The sequence below is a fragment of the Mixophyes fleayi genome, chromosome 2 (assembly GCF_038048845.1).
Source record: "Mixophyes fleayi isolate aMixFle1 chromosome 2, aMixFle1.hap1, whole genome shotgun sequence".
Lineage (NCBI taxonomy): Eukaryota > Metazoa > Chordata > Amphibia > Anura > Limnodynastidae > Mixophyes > Mixophyes fleayi.
Window position 1 is genome coordinate 345491888 of NC_134403.1, and position 24505 is coordinate 345516392.

Genomic DNA, 24505 nt, shown 5'->3' on the forward strand with positions numbered 1-24505 from the left:
ATCTCCCTGAACCTGACACCGAAATTCTACAGCCTCATCTTCCAGAACTACCTGGTTAATTGGTCTTCTGAGAAAAGTGGGTCGTTCTTGGGGGAAAAAAAGAGAAAAGGGTCAGTATTAAGTGATATAACAACATCTACAAATGGTATGAGCCATTTTTCCAGCTGGTAATGTACAGTATAGAACATAATGAAATGGTAATTAGGTGTGACACATAGTTAATAAGTGAATAACAAGCACTGCAAATAGAGAGGAGCAAATTGGTTTGGACAACTTTAGAGCCCCTATGTGCAGGTCCAGAGGGAGAATATTAGTACCCTTCAACTTTTGCATATACTGAGCCCATAAGAATGACTGTAAATCACACATCTACTTTCCATAATGTGGACCAGGAAATTATGAATTAGAAAAGAAATTTACATTAAAAGACATGAAAAGTCCCAGCAAAGGGGCCCAAACTCTATGAGGCCTATTTATTAAGCCATAAACCATGCAAACATGCCTGTTTCTACATGGTTTAGGCATTTTTAAGTTACAAAGCTATCTAACGAAAGGCTAACGGTGAAAATGGCGTTAGCCATTCTACCCTATGGGGAGAGCATTGCGGTAGGGGGATTCTTGAACCTGCTCTCCCCTCTGGTTATAATCGCAAAGTTGCATCGTGCGTGCAAAATACAGACCACGGGGCAGTACGTGGAGTTGACAGGTAAGGAAAGTCATTGCCGGGACAGCCTCCTATCAGAAGCGCTGATTAATTTTTAATAAATGGTTGCGAAATATCATCCCTGATGATTGCGATAAGGGATGATATTTAACGGAGGGCATATTCATAAATAGCCCCCTAAGAATTTCTTTTAAACATTAAAAACAATATTGATTTGCAGCAACTAATTTGATAAGTCCATCATTGGTACAGCTATAATTCTTCCTATATTAGTTTCACTTATAACTTTATATTGAGTATATGTGCTTAGAAGGAATGACTACATTCAGGGCTGGTGCTAGGATCACCTACACCATCCTGCCCAGAGTTGACGCATGCGCCCAGAAGCCTCTTTGGCACTCTAGAGTAAAGAGATGGCTTCATACCATGCACCGCTCTCCCATACTATTGAACTTGCTCTGATACCTGTTCTACTCTCTGCAGTGTGGGAACTCAATATTTAAGGTGGCATGCCACCCGCGCCAAAAATTAAATATTATTTTGCCACGTGCTGGCTGCCCGGGTATAGCGTGCTGCCCTCGTGCAGCACTTACCAGGGTTACCGTGTCCCAGTGGCGGATCCAGGAGGGGGGGGGGGTCTTGCTGCCGGCGGCTGCACACTATGTGCAGATCCGTTCAGCAGAGGGAGTTAGGGAGAGAGTCCTGCCCAACTGCTCTGATTGACACAATCAGAGCAGCCGGGCAGGACTCTCTCCCTAACTCTCTCTGCTGAATGGATATGCACATAGTGTGCAGCCGTCAGCAGCCTTAGGTGTCAAAAAGGGGGCGGGGCTAAATTGCCCCCCCCCCTAAATCGCCCCCAGTACATTTAACTTCTGGATCCGCCCCTGCCGTGTCCCACAGGCCCTAACTACGAATAGACTAAAAGTAGTCTAAGTCTTACAATATTTTCTATTTTCCCTTTAATGACCATTATTTTATTATTATTATTCGTTTTATTTTCTGGAAATAATTTCATTTCTAAAATGAATTCAAAATGCAACAACTGGCCAATAAACTTACATATGACACCTACAGCAAGTTTGCAGTAAATTTATCTTTAAATGCAAATGACACCTCTGTGAATGTACTGTATGTATTTAGCATTCTGGGGGATTTCTCTGTAAAGGTAGAAATGACACAATATTGGTGGTACTGCTAACAAGTCAGAGAGAGGGAGCTCCGGCTACTGACCAACAGAGCAAGCGAGATCTATTCATGTAACAAGCTGAATGTTAATTTGGTCTATTTCCTAAGGATATTTTCCCCTTACGGTTACCATATGCATCACGGAGCGTGTTGTGGAAACCACGGTAGCCAATTATAGCCTAAACACGGAAGAATCACAAAGCAATAATAGCTTTAAAAAATGAACACAGGATTATTTTTCAACAACTCTGATCTAAGAAGAACCATTTTAATCAGTCAAACTGCTAATTGCCAAACAATAGAGTGAGCAGAGGACCACAGCACTGCCAATACAATTAGCATTCTATGTATGAGAAACTCGATCAGACTGCGTTACATAACTTGCTTTCACCACTGATCTCCCTGGATATGATCTGACAATGTGGCTTAATAACCTCACATTTCTTAAGAAAAATTAGCTCAATAAACCAGCTTGGCTGGTTATCTAATTATTTTATAAAATATATCTTTCAATATTAAATAGTGGCTTTGTTACAGTGTGAACTTCTAAGTAGAGACTATGGTATGTCTGTTTCCTCTTTATTTCCAGAAATATGTTGTCATGATTAATATTTAAATAGTGAAATCTGTTAGGAACCAGTCTCCAGTTTACAAGAGAACTTAGCAGCATCACACAAGTGTAACAGACTAACAAGCCAGTACTTCTAAAAAAATATTATATCTTTATAGTTCTTATTGTCCGATCATTCAGGTGTACCTGTCGCCTAAATACAGTGGTAGAAATCATATTGTGGACTGCAATTCACTAAAAACCAGAGACATTTCTGAGGCATGAGACACTTTGTCTTATGGCTCAGTGATATCAGTAAGCAGGGGCGGAGCGGTGCCTGTCCAGCTCTCCTAAGCATGGGCGGGGCCAGCATCCGCAGAGTGATACCTGGTTTGCAGCTTCAGGGCCTGCACATAGTCACAAAAGTTCCCGCTCTGCTCTTCTGAGCGCCGCACGCACAATAAAGACCCAAACCAGGTTTCACAGCGCATGCAAAGGCCCCCACTAATTCTCAGAAGAGATGCTGTCGTCTTGTCCTGCAAATTCATGCACGCCCCTGTAAAATTAGGAACAGTAAATAATAATAATGATTAAAAAAAAGGCCGTTGATTTATACTTATAGCCATCTATAAATTAACCTTACTGGATCCTAGTGAAATGATGGACTCATTCTCTTAAATAAGACTTTGGTCCCCAAAATAGCTGTCTTCATTTTGTTTAGACAATGAGCATTGTTTCAGTCAGAACACTTTAATTCACAGCAACATGCCCACTTTAATATATATCTTTCCTTCAACACCTCAAGCACATAACCTGCCCTCTGTTCCACAGAGGTCATCAAGGTAAGAGGTCATCGAGGTAAGAGGTCATCGAGGTAAGAGGTCATCGAGGTAAGATGGGCCATTCCACTAAACCTCTGGTAGCATTACTGGGATACACAGCACATTGCAAAGTAGACTCTATGCCGACTAGAACTAACAAGCTAAATAGTCTATAGCAACCATCATTTCCTACTTTTATCTCAATGACAGCACAAGTAATGGCCAGATTCGCACAACCATAGCAATGGCATTTCTTGCTAATGAGGCAGCTTGTTAAGGTTACCATAGAAGTGCTCTCCATTGTGTCTTGTTGCTGAGAGTAAATAGAAAGGACTAATGGAAATCAGACATTGTCACTTGTGACAGCTGATAAAATATAAATATATTAAATATGAAAAAGGTCTTTATTTAAGAGTGATAATGTTTTGTAAGATATCGGCTATCATTAGTCTGACAACATTAGCCCAAATCACCCCCCATCACTCTGCCCAATCCAGACATGGAGGAGCTACAGACAAGCTAAGTGATATGTACACTCTGGTAGACACACCTGGGACAGTGTCTGATAAGTGCAGATTTAAATATGCAGCACATGGGCGTGACGTTTAGCTTAAATTATAGGAGGTACTTTTGCTCTTCTTATAAAACTTTAACCACATAGTTGATAATTTGGTTTGCTAAACCACAATGGAACACGTTATACTTTCCACATGTAATAAGGAATACAGTACCAATATTTGGATTTTCTAGAGTACACTAATGAAATGTTAATGGTATCCTATATAATTTACAAGAAGGTGCTAATTTGGGCAGCAAAATAACTATGTCCAGCCCTGCAAATCTTACTAACTTGGCAGGCAGTGGCTCATTAATATCATGAAGTCACAATGTATAAATGTAAAATACTGTGCAAGAGTTTTAGGCAGGTGTGGAAAAAAGCTGCAAAGTAAGAATGCTTTCAAAAATAGACGTGTTAATAGTTTATTTTTATCAATTAACAAAATGCAAATTGAATGAACAGTAGAGAAATCTAAATCAAGTCAATATTTGGTATGACCACCCTTTGCCTTCAAAACAGCATTAATACGTTAATTCTTCTAGGTACACTTGCACACAGTTTTTGAAGGAACTTGGCAGGGAGGTTGTTCCAAACATCTTGGAGAACTAACCACAGATCTTATGTGGATGTAATGCTTGCTCTAAACCTTCTGTCTCTTCATGTAATCCCAGACAGACTCAATGATGTTGAGATCAGGGCTCTGTGGGGTCCATATCATCACTTCCAGGACTCCTTGTTCTTCTGTCTGGGATTACATGAAGAGACAGAAGGATTTGAGCAAGTCTACATCCACAGAAGATCTGTGATTAGTTCTCCAAGATGTTTGGAACAACCTCCCTGCCGAGTTCCTTCAAAAATTGTGTGCAAGTGTACCTAGAAGAAATGATGCATTAATGCGCTTTTGAAGGCAAAGGGTGGTCACACCAAATATTTGATTTAGATTTATCTTCTGCTCATTCACTTTGCAGTTTGTTAATTGCTAAAAATAAACTATTAACACTTCTATTTTTGAAAGCATTCTTACTTTGCAGAATTGTTTCCACACCTCCCTAAAACGTTTTCACAGTACTCTGTATTTTCATACTTCAGCCCATTGTTCCTTCTATAACTGATGAACATTGAATTTTAGTTACTGAATCCGCTTAAGCCAGGTTTCTAGTAGAAGAGTGCGGAAACTGTACGGATTCACATAATAATATGTAACCTCTCTCCATTCTGTGCTAGAGTACTTTATTTTTCTATATCCCTTTTATCCCCATTGATTTTTCTTTGTGTGTTGAGGACCTTTTGACTGTTGTTTGAAGTAACACTACTAATGGTGTATACCACTGACACAACCTTGTCATTGCTCACTGTGGGGTTATATATGCTGCTTATTATCCAGACACTTTAACAATAACTTTAGCAACAGATCTCTTTAAATACCGAACCTCTATATTTAACCCCACCAGCAGAAGATATTTTACTGAAAAAAAATATCTTCTCTATATAATGTCAAAATACCAAGAATTCAATACTGTAAAATATATGCTTTTAAAAAAAAATATACGGTAGCAGAAACCAGCAATTGCTATATATTTCAGGCTAGATATTCATTCTACACTACAAGGCCAAATATCTAAGTCTAAGCCGGATCCTTAGCTCAACATACATACATACATGCTGTCCAAAGCGATCCCATACCAACCATTAGACTAATAAATATTTTATCCAAATATTATGCTAATCTTTCTAAATGGACTGAACCTTCCATGCATTTCTCTTTACAAGTCAGTAGGCACACAAACTACCGCCATTGACATTACCTAATCGGGGCCGGTGTTGCCAATAGGCGAACATAGGTGGTTGCCTAGGGTGCCAATGGTTATGGGGACCTAAAACACTAAATGGGTATGTATAAAAAGGAAGAGCCGGCAGTTGCTCCTCCCATGTTTGTGATGGGCTAGGAGTGTGGCCCTTGGCTAGGAGGCCACAGCCTAGCACAGTGTTGGCTAACCTGTGACACTCCAGGTGTTGTGAAACTACAAGTCCCAGCATACCCTTCCAGCAATAAGCTGCTATATATTGGCAAAGCATGCTGGGACTTGTAGTTTCACAACACTTGGAGTGTCACAGGTTAGCACCACAGGTTAGCACCACACTCCCTCTCTGAGGAGCAGAGGATGTCACCTGATAAGGAAGAAGCAACAGGGACAGGGGTGCAATTCACGAGAGGGGGGGGGGGGGGCACCTAGGGCATCAACACTGCTAGGGCCAGCCCTGTGTGTAATGCATGCCAAATGACTAACCTGACATCAGCGGTGCTTATGTATTGTAATAGTCAAACATTGAATACATGTCATTATAATTATAGAGCATGGCAAGCCTAATAGAAGCATATTGAAATGTAAAGAACTTACCAAAGACTGTCAGCTCAGCTGGATCACTGTCTCTCTCCCCAACCATATTGGTTCCAACACAAGTGTACATCCCGGCATCGCTTTTCCTTGTGTTCGAGATCATCAGCTTCCCACTGCGAATCTTTAACATACAAAGACATGCTGGTTCAAAATATGAGTGTACAAACATACTGTACAAAGATGAATTAAAGGGATGTCTGAAGAAAAGGATCAGATAACGCAAAGTCACAGAAGGCTGATTCTATCCTAGAACACTGTCAGTCAGGCTAGGTTACACAGCAGTCTATGGAGTTGCAACTTCAATTAAAAAAAAACTCCATCAGATTATGTTATCAAGTATGCATCCATAGAAAGTTGGGAGCCACGATTATAATCACACTCAGGCACTAGCAACACAACTTAAAAATATGTGACTGCGGCCATGTTTCTCAAAGAGATTAACCGTCAAGGAATGGCAGCGCAGATACATCGCATTACTATGCTTCTTGTGTGTTGTACAACTACTCCAAAAACGGTTACACATGCGTTGGTTTGTTCATTTCTGTATAAAGAATTGACTCACATAAAAATCAAACCAGTTTCAATGTAACTCAAACAATATGGTCAATTTCAGCTTTAGAACGGTGGAATCATTAACTAAAAGATTCTGCACACATTATAGTTTACCTACAACAAAGTAAACTGACAGACACACTAGGGGTCCTTGGCACTTTTGCATCCTGTTGATAACATTTCTACATACTGTATAATATAAAACCAGACTACTCACGCTAATTCTGTCCTCTCTGTCATCTATCCGAACTTTGTCTTTCTTCCAGTAGATAGTCGGCTCAGGGTGGCCTCTAGGTGGTTGGCACTCCAAAATAGCAGGTTCTCCCGCTGCCACCACCACATCTGTTGGGTTAAGCCGGAAGTCATCTCGAAGCACTGTTGTAAAAATACAGGTTATATTAAATTAGCGATACAATATATCACATAACTACAAGTGTGCTCTATATGATTACAGTCTTTGAATTAGTAAGTGAACTACAGATTTCAGTTGTGTATATATACTGGGCATATAGCACACTCCTTAACTATACTATAGAACTGACATACAGACTTGGACCTCAGTTGTGTATATATAGGGTATACTGCACACTCCTTAATTATACTATAGAACTGACATACAGACTTGGACCTCAGTTGTGTATATATTGGGTATACTGCACACTCCTTAACTATACTATAGAACTGGCATACAGACTTGGATCACAGTTGTGTATATACACTGGGTATACAGCACACTGCTTAGTTATAATATAGAACTGACATACAGATTTGGACCTCAGTTGTGTATATATTGGGTATACTGCACACTCCTTAGTTATACTGTAGAACTGACATACAGACTTGGATCTCAGTTGTGTATATATTGGGTATACTGCACACTCCTTAGTCATACTGTAGAACTGACATACGGACTTGGATCTCAGTTGTGTATATATTGGGTATACTGCACACTCCTTAGTTATACTGTAGAACTGACATACAGACTTGGATCTCAGTTGTGTATATATTGGGTGTACTGCACACTCCTTAGTTATACTGTAGAACTGACATACAGACTTGGATCTCAGTTGTGTATATATTGGGTGTACTGCACACTCCTTAGTTATACTATAGAACTGACATATAGACTTGGATCTCAGTTGTGTATATATTGGGTATACTACACACTTCTTAGTCATACTGTAGAACTGACATATAGAATTGGACCTCAGTTGTGTATATATTGGGTATACTGCACACTCCTTAGTTATACTATAGAACTGACATACAGACTTGGATCTCAGTTGTGTATATATTGGGTATACTGCACACTCCTTAGTTATACTATAGAACTGACATATAGACTTGGACCTCAGTTGTGTATATATTGGGTGTACTACACACTCCTTAGTTATACTATAGAACTGACATACAGACTTGGACCTCAGTTGTGTATATATTGGGTATACTGCACACTCCTTAGTCATACTATAGAACTGACATACAGACTTGGATCTCAGTTGGGTATATATTGGGTGTACTACACACTCCTTAGTTATACTATAGAACTGACATACAGACTTGGACCTCAGTTGTGTATATATTGGGTATACTGCATACTCCTTAGTTATACTATAGAACTGACATACAGTACACGTCTGTAAACACAATCTCCTTCACGTGTCCCATTTTTCCTAGCTCAGGCTAGACATGGCCCTGAATTCCATAAGCAATGCATTAACCAGCACTTCATCTGAAAATAAATGAGGTAACATATGCTAGCATCTTATGTAAATGGCATGTTTTAAAAAGAGGGATTAGGACCCTCTAGCGAGATGTAGCTCTCCAAAATAATATCCACTTCACTGTTACAATTCTAAGTGAACATTGCAAAATAATTAGAACACATCTCTTTAAAAATCAATGAGGAAATAGATAGTCAGACAGTACAACAGCTAAAGACAGCAAAAAGTAGCACACAATGTGTCGAGATGATTACATGGTAAAGACGTTTAGAACGTACAGTTACATATTACAGAAGGCATTAGTAAAAGCTTCGTTTCAGCAGCAGGTTGATATACTTCACAATGTTTTATCGTTGTTGTGGTCTCTTTGGTATCAATAACTACGTCTGCCCATGTTTCTGAACAAAAATCAGATCTGGACCCTTCTGTGATGCTTTCATGTTTATTTAAGATTCATAAAATCAACCGCACTTGTCAAAGAGAAATCCCTGAGATGTTAAAAATCTTTTTGCCAGTACCCTCCATGAGCCTGAGTCATAACCTCCGATATACATCTGGTCTCTAGTGTCATGCCAAATGGCCAGCTGAAGCCATTCACCTTTGTTTAAGGATAAACGCAAACGATTCGTTTCCCTAGCAGTCATCTAGAAGAACTGGCGTAGTTACTGTAATGTAACATCTATGAAAATAACAAATCAACAGGTACGTCATATTATGTATTAAAGACTGGCAAGATTCAAAATATGTACTATATACCAAGAAATTAAATTATCTCCTTCACGGTGATTTACAAGACAAAACAAAGGGAATAATGTATTATAGTTCTAGCGTTACAAACTGGAAATAAAACAACTATAAAAACTTTTGTGACCTCAATGGATGATCAGATTTTACCTAATAACCGCGAGCAAAGCATTAAGTAAATTGTGTGTTCCGCCTAAATAAGACTAAACGCATAAAAAATTAAAATAGGTGAGGACGGACAATAATGTATACAAGTTTTGAAAATTAGTTGGTATATTTTATTGAATTATTACATATAAATGACAGGCATAAAACAATTATAGTACAATTAGACAATATTGACTAATTGGACGGAGGGCAGCATTATGCTCTTTCGAATAAGACATAAATTGTATAAATAATGACTATTATAGGACCTCGGGTATACAAGAAGTATGACAGAGGGGAGAACATTTAAAACAATATATATGTATCCAGGCTATAAAATTGGGGCAATGATGCATAATTGTGGCTGCATGAACATGGTATAGATTACAGTGTTGGCTAACCTGTGACACTCCAGGTGTTGTGAAACTATAAGTCCCAGCATGCTCTGCCAGCTATCAGCTAGTTATCTACTGGCAAAGCATGCTGGGGCTTGTAGTTTCACAACATCTGGAGTGTCACAGGTTAGCCTTCACTGGTCTAGAACATAACAATAGTACTCTGACCAAGTAAAACATGAAATGACAAGGGAACAGTTCGCTGCGTTATGAAAACTCCTGCTAAGTTAAAACTGAAATTTCCTTGTAATAATCTGAAAAGTGCGGGTCAAATTACATACGTGAATAACTAAACATTTCTTGTTATAGACACAAATGTGCAATAAACTGTCCTGCGCACCTGTCACAGAAAATGAATAGTTGCTTCCAGCAAAGCAACTGTTTACCAACACCTGCTAATCTAGGCCCAAATCCAGGCCCTGCCACACCACGTCAATTTGCAGGATATCTTACACAGCACATTATTGCGTTGATTTTTTCCAGCGTTCTAAATGGTTTTAAGTAAGTTCTGATTACTGAAGAACATTTTCTATAACAATCCGTCATCAACTATTTTGCTTCATGCTCTCCAACAACAACAGCTATCAGAGAAATATATCTCTATAGGATTTACATTTACATGATGATTACAAATAACCATCTGTCTGGTTCTAGTTTTTCAATCTGGTCCATGTCCCATGAGCCACTTGTTTATGGTCAAAGCAGCAAAGCTGGAAGGGAAAAAAACAAAACACGTTGGGCTGTCAAGAGGCAAAGAATAATTTCTTACGTCTCCCATAAGAACAATGCCTTTACCGCAATACAAAGGATTGCTGGGATCTGGGAGACCTGGAATATTTGTAGATGTCAGAAGGTAAACACAGCTTCACCTGCCACACTGACTGTGCGACAGCATTACATGTTTTCCAGATGGATCAAAAATACTTGACAGGATTAAAGTGCAGCTGTCTGCACTCAACGGAGGCAGCCATTTTGTGGCAGAGAGAAGGAAACTGCAGTAACTGATATGCTGCCTTCTTATGTCTGTGACACTCATCAATCTTGCTTTAAGGTGCCTCACACAAATGTCACTTAAGAGACGAAATGTAAGGCATCATCATCATCATTTATTTATATAGCGCCACTAATTCCGCAGTGCTGTACAGAGAACTCAGGGCCATCTTTTCCATTGGGCACGTGCCCGGGGGCCCCATAGGCACGGCTCTTAATTAGAATAAATAATCCTGCAAAAGAAAAAAACTGCAAAAAAACCTTCAAGGGTCACTGAGCAAGTACATCTATCTATCTCTATATATCTATATCTATATCTATATCTATATCTGTATATCTATACATCTATATATATATATATATATATATATATATATATATATGTATCTAATATATAAATGCTTAGTGGCGTCTGTGTGTGTGTGGAAAAAAAAAACAAGTTGCAGCGCCACCTGCTGGGCAGAGTTATACACTGACCTACTAAATTCTTAGTGTGTGTGGGAAAAAAAAATCAAAAAAGGGCTGAAATTTGGTAGGGCTCAAACTCATTTTCGTGAGGTAATTTTACCTCATGAACACACATGTGTAGAGGCGTGCATTAGTGTGTGTGTGTGTGTGTGTGGAAAAAACTATTTTCTCAGAAAGGGCTCATCCAATTGACCTGAAATTTGGTATACTGACATTATTTGACAAAAAAATTAGAATAGTCAAGTCAGTTAACTTCCATCATCCCCCCTTCCCCCCGTGGGAGGGGTAGTAAAGGCTAAATTTACGAGTTGAGGGGTCAAACTCATTTTCGTGAGGTAATTTTACCTCATGAACACACATTAAAAAGGGCGCTTGCGTCGGGAAGTAACGATCTTCCTCTGAGGAGGCCTGGGCTAGGCCCAAATGCATGACAAGAACCTTTTTAAGACCTTAAGTATCTTGATTTGACTAGAATGCATGAGTATCATGCACGGGTTAACTTGTATATATATATATCTAATATATAAATGCTTAGTGGCTTCTGTGTGTGGAAAAAAAAAACCAAGTTGCAGCGCCACCTGCTGGGCAGAGTTATACACTGACCTACTAAATTCTTAGTGTGTGTGGGAAAAAAAATCAAAAAGGGCTGAAATTTGGTAGGGCTCAAACTCATTTTCGTGAGGTAATTTTACCTCATGAACACACATGTGTAGAGGCGTGCGTTAGTGTGTGTGTGTGTGTGTGTGTGTGTGTGTGTGTGTGTGTGTGTGTAAAAAACTATTTTCTCAGAAAGGGCTCATCCAATTGACCTGAAATTTGGTATACTGACATTATTTGACAAAAAAATTAGAATAGTCAAGTCAGTTAACTTCCATCATCCCCCCTTCCCCCCGTGGGAGGGGTAGTAAAGGCTAAATTTACGAGTTGAGGGGTCAAACTCATTTTCGTGAGGTAATTTTACCTCATGAACACACATTAAAAAGGGCGCTTGCGTCGGGAAGTAACGATCTTCCCCTGAAGAGGCCTGGGCTAGGCCCAAATGCATGACAAGAACCTTTTTAAGACCTTAAGTATCTTGATTTGACTAGAATGCATGAGTATCATGCACGGGTTAACTTGTATATATATGTATATATATATATATATATATATATATATATGTATATATATATATATATATATATATATATAGGGGCCCCGGTGCACTGCTTTGCCCGGGGGCCCATAATGTTGTTAAGATGGCCCTGAGAGAACTCACATCAGTCCCTGCCCCATTGGAGCTTACAGTCTAAATTCCCTAACACACAGACACGGATAGACAGACACACACACAGACAAGGGTCAATTTGTTAGCAGCCAATTAACCTACCAGTATGTTTTTGGAGTGTGGGAGGAAACCAGAGCACCCGGAGGAAACCCACGCAAACACGGGGAGAACATATAAACTCCTCACAGATAAGGCCATGGTCGGGAATTGAACTCATGACCCCAGTGCTGTAAGGCAGAAGTGCTAACCCCTGAGCCACCGTGCTGCCCCAAATAGTTGCCTACTCTCCCAGAATGTCCGGGAGACTCCCGCATTTTTCCCGGGAGAGCAGGGCAACCTCCTGGTTCCTGGTTATTTCCTTACTTATGTGGCGGGGGTGGCTTAGGACGTGATTTGCATGCATCGCTGCCCTAACCCCTGCTGCAATAGGTTAGAAAATGTAATGTCGGTTTAGGGAACGGGGCCAAATTACGCAATTCACCAAGCCACACACGCGGCTACCTCCCCTTCCAGTGAATGCAGTGGTCCTGTGAGCCTGTAATGTATGAGCACCACATCCCCCTGACCTCCACCCCCATAAAATTATTTATTTAATGTAATAAGTTTTATGATGTGAACGTGTAGACCACACTAAGGGCCTGAGTCATTAAGGAGAGTAAAGCACAAAAAAGGAATACATTTACATCTTGGCAAAACCATGTTTCATTGGGGCGGGGGTAAATTTAGGCAGGGGGCCTACAAGCCAATGGAATAGCAGATACCTTGCCCCTATGGTAGATATGCCAATCAGTAAGAGGCGCAGAGTAATGTATACTCCGAAAATAGAGTCGCTTCTTTAATACACATCTAAAAAGAATCAGCAGCAATAATTGTATAGATCTTCTTCTCTTTTATATGCGTGGAAATTAAAATATAAACATCTATTTATTTTTCCTTTTTCTCTGTCAAAAGTGTTGCGTACTTCTACCCTTTTAATGTATTCCAGCCAATATTTTAGTAAGATACTATTTCAAGACCTTGTCAAAACAGCACCACAGAATAATTATGACATGGAAGTCATTAGTGAATGCAATGATAATCATAACATCAGTTTAAAATTGCTCGTTTTAATTTTATCCTTATTGTAGAAACTGGTATAACACACACACAAAAAAAAATCCTTGAGGCTAATTATATAAGGATTACAAGCATGCAGTGTTTGTGAATGCCTGTTTCCATGTGTAGAGATGTAAATTAGTGGTGTTGAAAATAGCAAAGATGAGAATTTTACATGATACTCATTCATACAAAGAACAATAGGGTTTACACAAAGGGTAATTTAAGAATGCAAATTGTACATAAATCTCGTTGCAGAATAAAAAGTGTGCTCTAAATATGGAATATCTAACACATTACAATATGAGAACAGGTCGTACAGAAGCTATCCCTATCTAGCACATCAGCTATTCTTACTACCCTCATCATCCTCAAATTGCCATCACAGGAACATTACATGACTTGAGTTTGAAAGATTACCAGGACTAATGCTGTAATCTCATTTCCATAACACAAAGCAAAAAAAAAAAAAAAAATGGTGTCTCGTTCAATGATATAAATAGAAATTTAAGCCTGGTGATATCTGCATGCATGATTTGGAAACGCTTGCATTGCAAATTCGGTCTCATTATATAGTGTGAAATTTATCATTATTATGGAGGGAGAAGCAGAAACCTTATGTAGGGGCTTTTTTTGACAGATTTAGGACACATAACATTTTTCACACAAAGGGCATTTATTAATTTTAAAGCAGCAGCCTGTGTTCTGGGAAATGAGGAGTACAGAGCAGTTCTGTGTGTATGTGATGCTCACAGGGCTCTGCTTTCTTGTTGTGATCATTGTATCCTGCCTAGAATAGTCACACACAGGGGATCATTCACTCTATTCCCAGGGCTCTCATCTTTACAGAGAAGAAGATCAGCATGCCCCTTTGATAAACAGTTTGCTAACTTATGGAACACAGCTCATCTCCATTTTTCAATCCAAAATGCAGAAAAACAGGAAATGATTCCAGCAAACCCGCTTAACCTAGATCTACCATTAGTGCTATCCCAAAACACAGGTGCAGCCAGTGTTATCCTAAAGTGATACTGAATGCTAACCCAGATAATTAACTCTGAAACAACTTACTAAGCTGCATTCCTGTATAAAAATATAGTATCATAGCTCAAGATAATAAAAAAAACATTTTGGATACTATTGGCTACATCCCTACACCATAAAAGTCCTGTATACACGCTATTGCTTGTTATAATACAAATATACAGTACATAATATTCATCATACTTGCCAACTCTCCCGGAAAGTCCGGGAGACTCCCGAAATCTGGGTTGGTCTCCCGGACTCCCGGGAGAGCAGGCAAGTCTCCAGCATCCCGCAATTCCTTGGCCAAAATGATGCGATTGTTCACGCCCCACCCCTTCCGCCCTCTAGTCACGCCCCCTGCCCGGGATCTCCCGGATGTCACTGCCTGAAAGTAGGCAAATTTGATATTCATTATAAAGCAGGACAATGTCTGAGAGTCCCCAATTCATAGAGGGCAGGGCTGGCCAACCTGTGGCTCTCCAGGTGTTGTGAAGCTTCATGTACCAGCATGCTTTGGTAGTAGATAGCCAGCTGATGGCTGGCAAGGTATTCTGGGACTTGTAGTTTCACAACACCTTAAGAGACACAGGTTGGCCAGGTCTGATTTAAGGCATCACAGCTTTATGGAACTCCTACTCAGCAAGATAAGAAAGACTCTACCTTGTTTCTTCATATAATATAAAACAAAGATTAAAACTGTTGGTAGAATATACCAGTTTCTTACACTCATTTATTTTATACAAATAATACATGGTAGACTTTGGGGCCAAAAAGGTTTAGTAGGGAAGCACAGATGGCCTTTCTAGGCAGAAAAATGTAGCCTGATACTGAGAACATATTTTTTAACATACATGTATGCTCACTATTTATATCCTACCTCCCAAATATCCCGATGTAGGCGGGACAGTCCTGATTTTAAGCCAATGTCCTTTTTCTGACACCAAGACAGTTGGGTGATGTGTCCGGCTAACGCACACATCTCCAGTCTGGTGTGTGAGGCACTGAAAGGGTCATTTTAGGGGAGAGGTAGGGGAAGGTGGGTAGCCCAGTATTTTATTAATGTTGGGCAAGCCCAATGTGACACGGCCATGCCTCCATGTGGGGTGACTATGCCCCTTCCTATGCGTGCACATCAAGCACACAATGGGCTACATTTACTGAAGGGCGGTTTGCTCAAACCGCCGCTTTTTGCTATTTTTCGGCGGTTTCAAACTAAAGCCCAAACCGCCATTAAATGGCCAGAATTGACATTTTTCATAACCACCACTTTACAAACCGCCCTCCCAATTTTAACAATGATGAACATACAAACAGCCAGATTTACTAAGCTGGGGTTTTTAGGGACACTATTATAGCATTATATTAAGTGGGAAATGTGAATATATAATATTATTAACTGATTGTTAATGGTGGATAAAATTATTTATGTTGCACAATCTGTCATTACATATTGTCCGAATAATATAATAATTAAATAATTTTATGCCCTTATATGTTAATATTTAATTCATTTTGCCCCTTAATCAATAAATAATGATTGTCAACATAATTTAAATGTCAATGGTGTTTTCTCTTATGTTCAGAATGGTAAAATAGTTCAAACAGCATGTTTGAGCTATCAAGGCATTCAGAAGCAGGTATTAAATCTGTCCTGTCCTGTCTTTTGGATCGCGGGTTTGATGGCGGTTTCATCCAAACTGCCGGTGGTTTAGCTTTTTCAATCTGCCAAACATCGCCAGTCATTTTAAAATGAAGCCTCAAACCACCCTATATTAAATGTGGCGGTTTGGACCACTGAACCGCCGGCGATTGGTGGCGGTTTCAAACCGATTCATAGTAAATCTAGCCCAATGTTTCCAATTAAAAAATCCAAAGGCTAGGGTGTATGCTTAGACAGTCCTTTATGTTATCCTGTGAAGGCCTCTGTGTCTGACGCATCAGTGTTGCAAATAGCAACCAATCAGATTCTAGGTATCATTTTCTAGACTGTAGTAGATAGAAGACAGCTAGCATCTGATTGGTTGCTATGGGCAACATCTCCACTTTTCCTTTTAGAATGTTTAGCAAATCTACCCCTTTGGGGTCACAGGCAAATTTTGCGTTCCTGCATATATACCATTGTGGCTGAATGTTGCATATAGTCAAATACAAGGTGACCAGATTGTTTTTGCTATTACAAATTAATTTTTACCAATTTGGGATTACAATAATGGCACTTCCAGTGTACAGTTGCTTTCATTGCCCGCAACAAAGGAATAATCTGATCACCTTAGTTATACCAGACTGCCGCTTGTCATCCCTGTGTTTGCATAGTGTGCTGGTACAGTGAACAGTACATACCGACATTGTTTAATCAAACATATTTACGTCAAAACGCCTCAATGGGATCCAAACTTCTTCCATCCTCCTTTGCAACTCTGTACATTTAGTAAACTCTCTTCCATCCCCCATTCAGTAATGAAATCTGAAAACTGCAGTTAACATTCAGCAATCTCATTACCCATTTACTATAAATCTTCAGAAGCATCACTGTGTTTTGACAGCTAACCACAAGCAGAGGAGGCAATAAGCATATCCAAGCAGTTTTTATGAATGCAAATTTCCTAAGGACTAAATGGAAATGATTCTGAGACTCTTCCCCATATACTGTATCATAGCAGCTGGAAGTTGATAGATTTCAACGTGTGTCAGGTGCTAAAGGGGACGTGTTCAATCTCCAATCACAACTTGTGTGCATTCGGAAAATTCTTTGTTTACACACATGACAAGAAGTGTTTACTTAAAGTCTGTGATCCTGAAGCCTGTCTGTTTACTGGATAACCCCTTTTCTTTTGACCTCTATGATGTATTTTTCCCGCAAGATACAGGTATAATTATCAGTGTCTGGAAACCACGGGGGAAATCACAATGGCCACAAAATCCTGCAAGTCTCATTAGTAAATAAGAAACAGAAATGTAATTAGCTGGGCTTCCTATTGGATAGTCATTTAAACGATTCGGTGGGGGATGCCAATGTACAATATTATTAAACCCATTTTTTACAAGCAATGATTGAACAACTCTTAGGATAAAGTAGATGAGCCCACAATGACAACACTAATGAAATATGTACTGTGGCCACTGAGAGGTAACTGGGTTAAAGGATAGGCAAACCGAGGGGGGGGGGGGTTCCTAGAGGCTGGAAACCCCCCTCCAAGCCTGGGGCATTTTATAATTGAGGTGGCTGGACCCTGCTCCCACTTCACCCAGCTCTGAAAAGGGAGAGCTGCATGCACCTAACAGTAGTGCACACAGCATTGCCCAAGTATATTACGGGGATAGGAAGAGTTGGAGAGCAGCCAAGCAGTGTCTAAAATTATAGCCACACCCCCATGCATGCTGGTCACGCCCACTGGTGGCGTGGTGTTGAAACCCCTCTCTACAAATCCTGCGTCTGCCCCTGTAAAGGTAAGTTTAAATGGCTCATCATATTAAGCTGGGTACACTTCTATGCAATTATCGTGCAGATCACACGATTCACGACCGCTTGGGCAGATATTGAGTGCGTACGCTCCCCTGATCATGTTTTATCGTACCAAAGAGCACTGCATCTATCTGTTGACTTGGTTTTATAACCTTCCTAAAAATCACAATCAACGATGGAGCAATGTCAGAACAAATCTTCAAGTGTGTACGCACTCACGACCAGCAGCGTAGGCAGATATCTGTTGTGTGTACAGAGTGACAATTATTTCACAAGATGGTAATGAGAGATGAAGGTCTCAGATCTGACGGTAAATCGTGGAGGTGTATGCATGAATCGTCATGCTGATCAGGGCTTTCAATCGTTGGTGAAATCTTTACAGAAATTGCATCTGAAGTAAGATGGCGTAGGTGTGTACCCAGAATAATACTATGCTAGTGTCATATAGTTATAATATAGTTATAATATTACACTAGTGTCTGATCACCTTATTGTAGTATATTTTCATTTGCTGCATGTATTGGATGCTCCTAGTTTTCAACTGGACAGGAATAGAAAAGCTCAAAGCCAATTAGAATACTGGAATACCCACAGCAGCACAACAATGTTTTTATACATTAAGGGGCTCGTGTTATGTTCAGCGCAAATTGTGTCCTTGACGTAATATAAGCTTTTTTACATCTGCGCATGGGCACACATCGCTAGTTTCGAAACTAGTGCTCTGTGTGTTGGCGCATAAGTAAGAAAGCGTATTATACAACAGGAACGCAAATTGCTTTCAAATAAACATGTGTCCCTCAGACCTTACATTTACTGTACATTAGATAGATACCAAGATAACATGAAAAGAATAAGGTTGGAGTTTCTGTACAAATGACATTAATGTGTTCTCTCCGTGCAGGAAAAAAAATCTCCATCTGGTGTTATCTGATACAGATTACTACTAGCAGTTTATTCAGAATAAAACAGAATGTCACAGGGAAAGCTCTCAATCTTCTCTATTATAGTCAAATCACCTGATCTAATGGAAACTGACTTCTATCTTGGTGTCCCATCTTCTGCAAGACTAGACTATAATAATAACAAGTCACATTTGGCTTCCAGCACCTCAGACTATATTTACAAAAAAATGCTAATTACGGTGATTTAAAAATTCTGAGGTTCATTTTGAAAATGATTCCTATTGAACACAATAGTGGCTTTTGCCCTTCATTGAACAGCAAGTGGTTCTATCTGTACGAGTTAGATGGGAAGGTACTGTAGATGGATCTCAATGCCAGTGACAAGTAATTTCAGGAAACACCGTAAAGTCTTTTTACATCGATAACGAAAAAGTTTTATCTGCAATTTTGACAATCTGAAAATTAAATTATTACAATTACATACACTAGTAAATATAATGATGGGATGTTGACGGATTGTATATCAAATTGAATTATACTCTTGCCTAAACAACATAATTAACTCTTAATGAACTTTTTTTCCTCCCAAGAAATTCAATTCTGTCTGATCTTGGGATTATGCTAATACACTGTTCATTAAAATGATAGTTAAAACTCATTAACATGCATACCGAGAGGTAGCAGCTTCATTACGGTAATATCTTGTAAAAGCAAAAAATTGAAAATGGAAAAAAAATAAAAATGTTATATTATCATTTAAGTGCTTCCAAAATGGAATACATTTACATACTGATTTGATTTACAGGATAAGATAATCCATAATGAGGAAGCATTGTAATTAAAAATAAATTTAACACAAATAATTTCACAGCCATTGATATCAGTTATTATTTTCAAGTTTGGTACCCTACTCCCAGAACAAATTGGGGGAGTGTCTGTTTTCCTAATGGCTTCCTCTCCCATCTGGCTCTCCTGAATTGTAGGGATGGTAGAAAGCGGAGGGTGTTAGCGTGTTGTGTATAACACGCCCATTTAATGTTTTACAGACAATCCATTTGGCACACTTTTCAAGTTGTTGCTATGGTAACCGCAGTCTAGAACTCATTGCACAACTTGGCCGTGATAGGGTAGAATCAGCTGCTGTCACGGCGAGGATTGACAATGAACGTGGGCAAGTGATTCACTGTGTGTGACATTACAAACATATTTACAGAAAAAGATGGGTATTGTTTTCAGGTGATATTTTTTGTGTTATTTTCTAGCACGTTTTTTGTGTCTCTCGCTAAAGAAAGGTAAGTTCGGCTAAATAATAAAAAGAAAAAAAATGAAAGTTTTAAGTGAAGCTGCGCTATAAATCATATGCTTCTGTATTTATCTCACAACAAGGGGTAGATTTACTAAAGTTCCTGAAAAAGGAAGAGAGGAGTTTTTGTCTATGACAGCCAATCATATTCCAGCTATCATATGTCTAGTGCATTCTAGAAAATGATAGCTATATCCTGATTGGTTGCTAAGGGCAACACCACTACTTTTCCCTTTTAGAAGTTTTAATAAATCTCCCTTCAAGACCTTTTTAGACCTGCACTTCCCTGAGACCCTCACCCGTAAAGCGTTATATTCCCCTATAATCCTAATCTTAGTAGGACTTTAAGGGGCATATTCAATTGTCCGGAAGTCCCGCCGTGTAAAAACTACTACCGTTATTACGGTAGTAGTTAGTTGGATTTCAGCTCGCGGCTCAGGGAGCTGCGAGCTGAAATCCAACGAGAAAATTACCGTAGTAACGGTTTTTCCGCGCACTATTACCGTAATAACGGTAATAGTGTGCGGACCGTGGGATTTTCGGCGTTTCCGCCAACAATTAAATACGCCCCTAAGTGTACAAACAGTGGATTAAACCCATACTTGCCAACTCTCACGGAATGTCCGGGAGACTCCTGGATTCTGGGTAGGTTTCCCAGCCTCCCGCATCTGCCCACTTCCTAGTGAAGTGGGCAGAATTAGATCCAAAATGCTGCGATTCTCAGGAAATCACAGCATTTGGCCCCACCCCTGCTGTAAAAAGGCGCGTTTGCATCATTACATCATGGGGTGGGGCCAAAATGGTGTGATTTGCATAGCCCCGCCCCTGAAATGCCTACCTCCCCCAGGCAGCTCCCAGATGCTGACTTTAGAAAGTCGACAACTATGGTTAAACCAATAGTCAGCCTACAATTCATCAGGAACTTATGTCATCATGTAGGCACGAGTAAAGTAATTTAGGTTAAAAAAGAATCACACAATTTTTTAGCCTAGATTTGCAGTGAAGTCTTCGGAGACCACTACACGCCAACAGAGATGCTACGCCTGAGTGAACATTATTGTAATGTTTGCACATTAGTTTAACTATACTTAAAAACCCATATGTTTGTCACCTTCGGTCATCTTGAAAATGTCACAAGTTTGCATCACCACTTCCCAGTCGCAGGACGGTGCAGTCAACGGTATTAAAAATGTTGCTTCAAAGTCCTGTTTATTGCGGAAATTAAACATTCTGCATCCCTGCAGTTGACGCCATCTCGCTGCACCAATCCATGCCCTTTTATGTAAAAACCGGCACATCACAAAATACATTTGCCCCATGTGTCTGCAAGTTTGCACATTCGTAAATGACCCTTACATTGTTTCTGCCAGTGATGTTTGGCATTTACTGCAAAAATAACAACAGAGAGCAGTTCTTCACCATGATCAGCATTTGCTAATTACAGAACATTACATTCTATTTGAAAAATGTGAATAATTTTCACAAACGTAAAGCTTAGATAATTTCCTTTTTAATATGTTGGGTGGATAAGAACAGAAAAAAAACAAGATTTGATCAGAACATCTGTCTAGGAAGAAAAATAACTAAAAAATAAAAATCAGATTCTAACATTCTATTTTTCCCAAGGTGTATCTATGAATGCTTTACGCAGAGCACAAACACAATGACAGCTGCTAATGCAGTCCTCTGTTGCAAAGCGATGACAGTGTCTGTAGTTAATGTATGACTGTAAACATGTTTCCAGCAGTTCCATATATATAAGTGTACAAACACTTTAAAATAATGAGCAGACTCAATGCTATTATAGTAGTACAGGATGTATAAATTGCTTGCACAGTGGATTGTACACTGTAAATATTACTAGCCTATAGAGCACTCATTTATGATGTGTACAAAATGTACAATAAAAATACAAGTTCTGAATACTTCAGGGGTAGCCATGAAGTTACTCTAGTTCAGTGGTCAGGGAACAGGGGTAAATTACCCCAAATGGGGTAAAAATGAAATTCCTGGGGGTAATGCTGCCGATTCACATGCTGTCAGTTGGATTGTAGACCCCTTTAAATGTGAAATTGCTGTTGTACCAGAAGAGCCTCAAGGGTTGGCAGAGGCACTTCTTGAGCTTCGATGTAATAATGAAGCACGTATTGCATTTGAAAACAAAGCAGATCTGTCATATTTTTGGATGTCAACAGCTGCAAAGGCATTCAAAATTGCACATGAGGAGGCAGTCAAAAAGTTGCTGCCTTTTGCAACAACCTACCTTTGCGAACAAGGATTTTCCACATTAACGAACATAAAAACGAAGCACAGAAATCGATTGGACGCTGAAGACTGTATGCACATTGCTCTGATAGCAAAATGCCCCAATAATCTTGTATCAAAAATGAAGCAACATAATTTCTCCAAAACCTGAAGTTTTGAAGTTAAAGAAATTTTGAATAGATTGAATAAAATTTTGAATTCCAATAATTAATATATAATTTTCCTCCTTTGAAATCAAGGGGGTAACGTCGGCGTATCTAAATATATTTGGGGGTGAAAGGTAAAAAAGTTCCCTGACCCCTGCTCTAGTTAATGTATGTACTGTTTTACATAATCTGAGGTAAAAGTAAGTAGTTTCCTGAGCACATACTTGTGTGGTTCTAAAAGGGAGCCAACCTCCTACAAGATGGAGGCAGCCATTTTGTGGGGTGAACCAGTATTTATAGCAATGTAGCCTAAGAACCAGTAACATCACTGATGAAATGACAGGTTTCATTCTCAAGGATGTCTGGTCAACCAATAAAAAAGTTGTCTTCAATATTTATACAAGATGGATACACTTTATGTGTGTAAATAAGAGCTCACTAATATATGTAGTATGTAATAAATAAGCTCCACGTATATTGATTTTTTTCTAATTTCAAATATCTTTCCAGATAGAATGTGGAACTATTTTGATGATATATTTGGCCATTTCTGTTTGTTTCCGATAAAAAGCAACACTGTAGAGCACTCTGAGGATAATAGTTTTTCAATATTTGGTCAAACAGGGAAATATTATTTTTTATTGCAGACATAATAAAAGTTACCTCATGTATAAATGTTTCCTCATGTGCGAAATGACTGTACAATATAAATTATGCAATACAGAAAACACATGTAGGGACGGATAATCAGAATCATTCATAAACAGACTTGATTAAAGCATAATATCAAACATCTAAACAACGTGTCTTTGTCCATCTCCAACAGAGCAGAGTTAGCGTAGGCAGCAACCTGCCCAACCCCTGATGTCTTTAATTGACCCCGCAGAGAGTGCTGATCAAGCAGTGTTAATGGCTCCTGCTGACTTCTAACACATGCTATGGCTACAGGATGGTGGTCCTTAAACATAAAGGGCTAATAAGCAAATCTAATCTTTCCTCAGTAGGAGATTTAGCAAATCACACAGACTATCCTGAAAGAAAGAAACATCAATATGTACTACTATAATTATATTTTATTTATAAAGTGCCAAAATATTATGCAGCACTGTACACTGAGGTAGCCATGATAACAGAATTGAAATGTGGCCTTGACCAAATGAGCTTACAATCTAATAGGTGTGGGGTAGACTTGATATATTAGGAAGGGGAATAACAATTGTAGCTGTTTGTGGGGATACATCTTCATGGACACTGTGATGGCACTTGGATGATTTGATGAAAAGCATGTACATAAAATATGAAGTCTTCTTAAAGCTGAACATAGCAATATATATATATATATATATACACACACACATACATACATGTATATATACACACACATACATGTATACACACACACATGTATATACACACACATACATGTATATACACACACATATATATATATATATATATATATATATATATATATATATATATAGATATATATATATATATATATATATATATATATATATATATTAGCGTAGTAGAAATGCTGTCTACTGCCTGTGTATTGCATTGTGACGTTAGGTACCAGTTGCTCAACACAATGCCTGTTTTTAAGTAAAATGAACAGATTCTGCTGCAGGATGGCCCTAATTACAGGATGAGTGAATATTATTTCAGGATAATGGGCATACCTGAGATATAATGGACAGCACGGTGGATTAGAGGTTAGCACTTCTGTCTCACAGCGCTAGGGTCATGAGTTCAATTCCTGACCTTGGCCTTATCTGTGTAGCATTTGTATGTTCTCCATGTGTTTGCGTGGGTTTCCTCTGGGTGCTCTGGT

General features: G+C 39.1%; 1 protein-coding gene across 11 annotated transcripts in view; it reads right to left on the reverse strand.

The window, feature by feature from the left end:
- The window catches only part of ROBO2 (roundabout guidance receptor 2), a 368188-nt gene that overhangs the window by 111535 nt on the left and 232148 nt on the right, over positions 1 to 24505 (reverse strand). For all 11 annotated transcript variants that reach the window (XM_075197088.1, XM_075197083.1, XM_075197082.1 and 8 more), the window contains exons 3-5: positions 6951 to 7108; positions 6182 to 6302; positions 1 to 86 (exon numbers count right to left, since the gene is read on the reverse strand). The exon at positions 1 to 86 is cut by the window's left edge and continues 53 nt beyond it. In XM_075197088.1, coding sequence (XP_075053189.1) covers positions 1 to 86; positions 6182 to 6302; positions 6951 to 7108 — 365 coding nt within the window. The remainder of the gene's footprint in view (positions 87 to 6181; positions 6303 to 6950; positions 7109 to 24505) is intronic.